At 40.4% G+C, this 6,474-nt stretch overlaps 1 protein-coding gene across 1 annotated transcript; it reads right to left on the bottom strand.

Annotated features, from left to right (window-relative positions):
* Nucleotides 1-361: 361 nt before the first annotated feature.
* ptger3 (prostaglandin E receptor 3 (subtype EP3)) lies at nucleotides 362-5,117 on the bottom strand. Its single transcript, XM_028404769.1, has 2 exons — nucleotides 4,192-5,117; nucleotides 362-3,732 (listed from the first exon to the last, which is right to left on the bottom strand). Exons 1-2 carry the CDS (start codon nucleotides 5,041-5,043, stop codon nucleotides 3,406-3,408), a joined length of 1,179 nt encoding a protein of 392 aa, XP_028260570.1. The 5' UTR covers nucleotides 5,044-5,117; the 3' UTR covers nucleotides 362-3,405.
* Between the last annotated feature and the right edge of the window lie 1,357 nt (nucleotides 5,118-6,474).

The raw sequence follows: 6,474 nt of genomic DNA, 5'->3' as shown, positions 1-6,474 counted from the left end.
ATACATTTATATAAGCTAATGTACTCTAATGTTGCCGGATGTAATTACTCTATAGGACATAATGCCTCATGTATGCAATGACTTATCAATACGGCGTTCAGGACCACATTGTTCAATTTATTGGCCCGTGGGAAACACATTGCACAATGTCAAACAAACAATAGAGGCCTACAACCATGCTTTGCCAACAGAATTCATAGCATTCACCATATTATTCTCATGTCTCAAGCAACATCAGCACAGGAAACCAGCAGGGTGTTAAATAATGTTTACAGCTCAACACAGAGTGTGTAAAAACATTTGCTCTTCTTAATTATTTTTCTTTGATTCAGCAGCCACAAAAGTCCAACACATGTTTAAAAATGTTCACATCCTTTAATAGAATAACAACATTGCACCACATAAGCCAAGCAACAAAACCACTGAAAAGTGCAGTCACATGGACGCTGGCGTTATGTAACTAAATGACATGTTGCTAGGCAGGTAGATGTCTCTGCTTTCATCTCAGCAGCTTGTTGCATACAGACTATCGATGATAAATACAAAAGGTTTCACAGCATTTCTCACCCTGTGTATGTGGATAGCCCTCATCTGAGAATCGTGTCTCAGAGTTTTTCAGAATTCAGAAAAGCTTCACTTCAACATGGACAACAGATAAGGAGAAGTACATTTGATGGACAGCAGGTATCTATTTACATTCATCAGTGGAACTGGTTGACCAAACCTGTTTGTACTGCGCTGCATGTACATGTGACACCCTCGGGTGCGCTCTTATCTTACTTCTATTTAACATTTGATTTTTTTGTGCCTCTCCAGTGTGTCTTTGAAAATGCCTGCTTTGCTTGGTGGCATATAAATAGCAGCAAAAGATCATCATTTACTTTACCGGTGAACTGCTCATTGTACTCGACGTGCTTACATCAAAAACATGAAGCACAACAGATCTTATCTAGATTTCTAGAAAGGAAAGTAGTTACAACAAGTGTGAGGATCTGTCATCTCAGGTATGCCGCGATCTCTGATCTTCATTTAAAACTTCTACAGGGCAAACAAAGAACGGGATGCTTTCATACATGGTAACAAATAACATGATGACTTATCTAATACATTAATGTGGTGCTTGTGTGGGACACCTGTGTGTGAAACGGCCTGGTCTTTACACAAACAAACCAAATAAAACCCACATCTGACTCAAATAAATAAGATAAATATCTTTTAAAATGTGGAAAGAAAAACAAATAAAATTCTGTCACACCTCATAAAGTTATCACCTTTAAAGATTACACCTTGCAGATCAATAGACTGGAGTTTGCAGATAGTGCCTCAGATCTAATGAACATCCATATTTCATAAGAAAACCAGAGAGCACTCCAAATTTGTGCTGGCTTTTACTGGCTCCATTAAGGAAGGTTGAGAGAATTATTACTCTTCCACTTTCCTTTCCGCTGTGGGATGTGAGCTGGGGTGTAATTCTATGGAAAATTCACAACCACATACAGAGCCAGGCAGCTTTCAGAGTATATTCCTTCTAGACAGACAACGTGACACAAATTCTGGTGAAAACGAATAAATATTCTGTGTCTTCCAGGCAAGTTGTGAACATGTGTTTTAAATGAAGGAATTAAACCACAGATGTGACCGATGGAGTGTACATTAGCTGTTGCACAAGGTGGAACATATGCTTAGAATAAATGCTCTTAATGCACGGCCACAAGCTCAATTAGCGGAGCATTCATTTAAATAAAGGCTGCTCATTTCGACGTGATACCACTTAGATGTCAGGGCTACTGATTCCTTGTTGAGGAATACATTCATTTTTTTTTCACCTGCAGTGCACTTTCACATAGTATAAGTCCAAATAACTGGCTTCTGCGCAACACACTCTACTCCAAACAGGATTTAATCCTGAGCTGGCCTTTTAAGGCAGATTGGCTTCACAATCAACATGAAAGCAGAACATGTGCATCTTTCACATGGCTTTAGACAACAATTTCTGATATAGTCATTACCGCTGAGCCTGTGTGTGTGTGTGTGTTCTCACAGTTGAAAGGCAAGACCAGGCACAGCAGAGTGTACATTAGCTTAATCTTGTTGGCTGATGTGCTGAGAAGGCAGACTCGTTGGTCGGTGCCAATGAGAAATTGTCCCACATCCATGAAGGTTACCATGACAGCAGATGTGACAATTCTTGTCTTTGAGCAATTTGTACAGTATGTACAACAATGAGATGATGCTACACAAGAAGACAGAAAATATTTACATCAGAACATATCATCATATCATCTGAAGGAAACGAATTTCATTAAAGATCATTCACATCCAACTTTTACTAAGAAAAGTGATGGAATACGAAAATCCAAACTTTTTTATCATTAAAGGACAAAGAGTAACACTCCTGCTCCATCCAGTGCACCATCATGGCATCCAGTGTTTAATTTGAAAATGGTGGCAGACTGCAGAAATGTAACCCTGTTCTTGATGTCATTGTGTATGTCAGGGAAGTCAGTTTGACATAAAACTATTGAAATATCAAATAATAAATAAATATAAAAAAATGTCTCTGTCTTATGTATGAGCAGGACTTTGCCTCTTGCTTGATATGGCTAAAAAATATTTATATGAAATATTAGTGTATTAAAAGGAGGCTTTAAATGTCTATCTGTAGGTTATTCCAGCACTTTTCTTCTAATCAATCCAAAATCTCATCTCTTATCAACCTCACACTTTAAGTTATCTCAAAAGAAAATTACTAAAAATAATAATAACACCACAGTTTATGCCAGAACACTAACTAAAATCTTCACATCTTACAGTCTGGGCTGCACCAAGAAACACATACAGCAAGTGAGTTTAAAACGTTTACAACCCAACATCAGCATCATCATCATCATTCAGCACAACATTTATTTTACTACAGACATTAATAAATAATCTTACAATCAACAGCTGGCCCAGTTTAGAATGTTCTTCTTGTCATTTTGTTTGTGGTTACATTTTGTGTGAGATATTTACAACTTAATTTACATTCTCTTGACATCCACAAAACAAGTAAAAACATCAGCTTATGGCTTCAAGATACTGAACACTGTGAGCATGAGATGCACCACTTCCATATAAGTCAGTCTGAAGTCACCTATATTCAAGTGTTAGGGAGAAATTGTTATTATAACTGAAAAGTGTGCAGTGAGGGAGTTCTTGGCAGCCGCACAGCAGCTGAATGACATGGTCATGCGTCCACATGCTGGTTAGGTGACTTTGAATGGAATGTGTATAAGCAGAACAAATGCTCAGAGCAGACTGGATCTCATTACCACAGAGGATACGCCGTCTCTGTTACACAATGTCCATTTTTTTCGTTCAGTATCTCCCGGCTTCAGAGTTACACAAAAGCAATCACTGTCACTGTCAGTTGCTTTGTGATTTACAAAGATTGTTGCCTTCCTGGTTTTTCTTGTTAAGAGTGTCCAGTGGGGTATGGGTCTCCTTACGCTCCTCCAGGGAGCAGTTGGACACTGCGTTAGCCATGATGCAGAACTTGCGCAGGAGGATCTCCCTGAAGAGCAGATAGACCCACGGGTCAAGGATCTGATTAAGGGAGGCCAGGCGTATCGCTGTCAGAAAGAAGTTACAGTCTAGATGGAAATCCTGACTGGAGGTGTGGTTGGAGGCTTGTGCTGTTGTGTTACATTGATGGGAGGATACCTGGGTGGAGATCATCCTCAGCATCAGAACCTAGAGGGGGGGGGGCATTGGGACAGGTACAGATTTATTGAGGACAGGTTGGTCAGAAGGTGCAGGTTGCCCTGCTTCTCTTAATATCCGTGGTGGGACTGACAGTGCATGACGTCATAGCTCACTGAGCAGACCCCCTCAAACAGGACTCCTAAGTGGATTACCCCTTAATGGAAAATGGCAGCAGAATTTCTAAGGGAACCGTACAAGATGACATTTACTCCACATGCAGTATAGATTTAGTTATAGAAGCAGAGACAACTACAGTGAATGTCTGTGTCTCTTCCATTCACTGTCATGAGATGCATCATGTCATGACAGTGAAACAAAGATTTGAGCTGTTTGGCTGATAATCCAAGATTTCCTAATTTAGCTATTATTATAATTAGTTTAATGGCTGCTGTTATATAAATCAGGCATTATATTATAACAGAGGTGTAGACTGCAAAAAAAACCTACCAGCAGAGGAGACCAGCATATAAGAAGGACGCACATAATCCCTAACAGCTGAATGACTGTCTCAGTGGTGAGCCTTTCCCACTGTTTTGATGACTGAGACGCGCCAGTCTTGGTTTTACACCGGATAATTAGACCCCGGATAGTCACCACATTGCAGGAAACTGTTACAAGCAGAGAGAAAATCCCAAGTACAGCAAAAGTGATGGAGAAAAACATGTTGCCAGGGACTTTACTTTCCCCGGCGCTGATGAAGCACCAGGTGCCCGGCCACTGACGCGTGTACTTCCCCACTCCTGCGATGGGCAGCAGAGCAAAGAGCAACACAAGACACCAGATGACAGCCAAAGTCTGCTTTGTTACACTTGTCTTCATGTGATTAGAGTACCAGTGGGGGTTTGTTATGGCCATGGCTCTTTCTATCGCCATGGCACTGGCCAAGAAGAGAGCGCACAGGCCAAAAGTTGTCATACACACTCCAAAAAAGGCGCACAAGTTGCCAGACGGGTCGATGCGATCCCATTTTTGATCAGCTCGGTAAACAGATATGACAATGGGGCTTGTCAAAAGCTGTCCAAACAGGTCAGTCAATGCCAGCGATCCAATACAAAGCAAGAAAGATTTCTTTCTTTTATTTTCCTTCTTTCTGTAAGAAACATACACCAGAATAAGAGCTAGTGAGTTTCCCACCATGCCGGTGACCATCATTGTTATAGGGAATCCAACTGATACATATCCACAACTGGAGTTCTTGGTGACATTGCCTTCGCGCAATGTCTTGGACACGTTGGGGCTCAGCATCTGTCCAATAGTGGTTTGCAAGTCCTCTAGAGAATCACAGCCGTCTGTAGTCATTTTTTTAACAAGGATGGGCTTTTACAAAGCCAACAGCCCGCGTGTCCGCCTAGCACCATCCTGCGCTACAAGCTGCTCCAAATGAACGCAGTGCGTAAAGGCGCGTCAGGTCCTTTATGCGCCGGAGGCGGGACTACCCAGAAAGCACACAGCTGAGACTGCATGCTCCAAATGAACCAAAACATTTCTGGAAATTTCCAGGTTGCCTTTCTTGTAGTGATATTAGCTCATGACCCAGTCTATTTACAAGTAAGATAACAGCTCTGGAGAGGACTAAAACAAATACACAGCGCACACACTCCCACGAAGAAGACTGGATTACAATCAATGTCGGTGAAGTGTGCATACAGGCGGACTCTGCTGATGAGATATGGGAAAAAACAAACCTCTTGTGCGGCTCAGAGGAGAAAACTAATAATTGTCTTTAAGCATCTAAAAGGGCACACTGGATTAAAAGCATTAAATAAATCAGCAGGCATGTCGATCATTTAATGAAATTATATTGTGCACAATTTGTCAAATATCTGCGCAGCCTGACGATGACAGTCACCTTCTTGTATAAAGCTGTAAACACTATTAGGCTCTTATTATGACACATTGCTATTTTAACTGTGCTGACAGCATATGTCTATTCTTTGCAGATTGTTCAGGAACATTTTTGACACTACATAACTAACCTGCAGGTCACAACTTTGAACTTAATGGGGTTTAACTGAGCCTTATATTTAGAGCAGCTCATGTTCAATTCCGCAGCAACAACTGCCACCTGGTGACCAGAAAGAGTACAGCAGCGGATGGTGCCTGCTCAGTCTGAAAGTTTGTTTAGGCTTCATTCTGTCACCACATTTTCAAATCTATACTTTATACATGACAAATCTAGTCCAATGCTAAATGACAACTGTAAAGTATTCATAGCCCCACCCCTACTGAGTGATCCAACAGTGTTTAAATTACCCTGAAAAGAATAACTGTCAAAATGCACAGGAAATGTTATTTGCAAATAGGGCCCTGGTGCAGTGTGGTGTCTAATTCTGAGCTTCTGACTCCTGGTAGATACACAAAAACAAAACAAATAAAATCACAAAACAAACACATCATAGTGAAACTAAACAACGAACTAAAAAATGGCAAAAATGAATAAAAAATGCACCTAATAATAAATAACAATAAAAACCCAGTATCACTGTGCACAGATCTCTGTCAACAACACAATGCGCCAAACAGTTTTTCTAAAGTAAACATTGCACTCCGGTTTAATTATGTTGCATAAGATTTGTATGAAAACATCAAGTGACTTCTATCAGCACTCCCTAAACTCACCAAGACATCACTTAAAAAAACACAGAATTACTAAAAAATCCATGTCAACAGGTTTTTATTTACACATGTACATTTGAGTTGTTTTACCAATAAAAAGACTGCACTGCCACA

The sequence above is a fragment of the Parambassis ranga genome, chromosome 4 (genome assembly GCF_900634625.1).
Source record: "Parambassis ranga chromosome 4, fParRan2.1, whole genome shotgun sequence".
Classification (NCBI taxonomy): domain Eukaryota; kingdom Metazoa; phylum Chordata; class Actinopteri; family Ambassidae; genus Parambassis; species Parambassis ranga.
The sequence above is the reverse complement of the archived record's forward strand: the minus strand, read 5'-3'. Positions and strand labels throughout refer to the sequence as shown.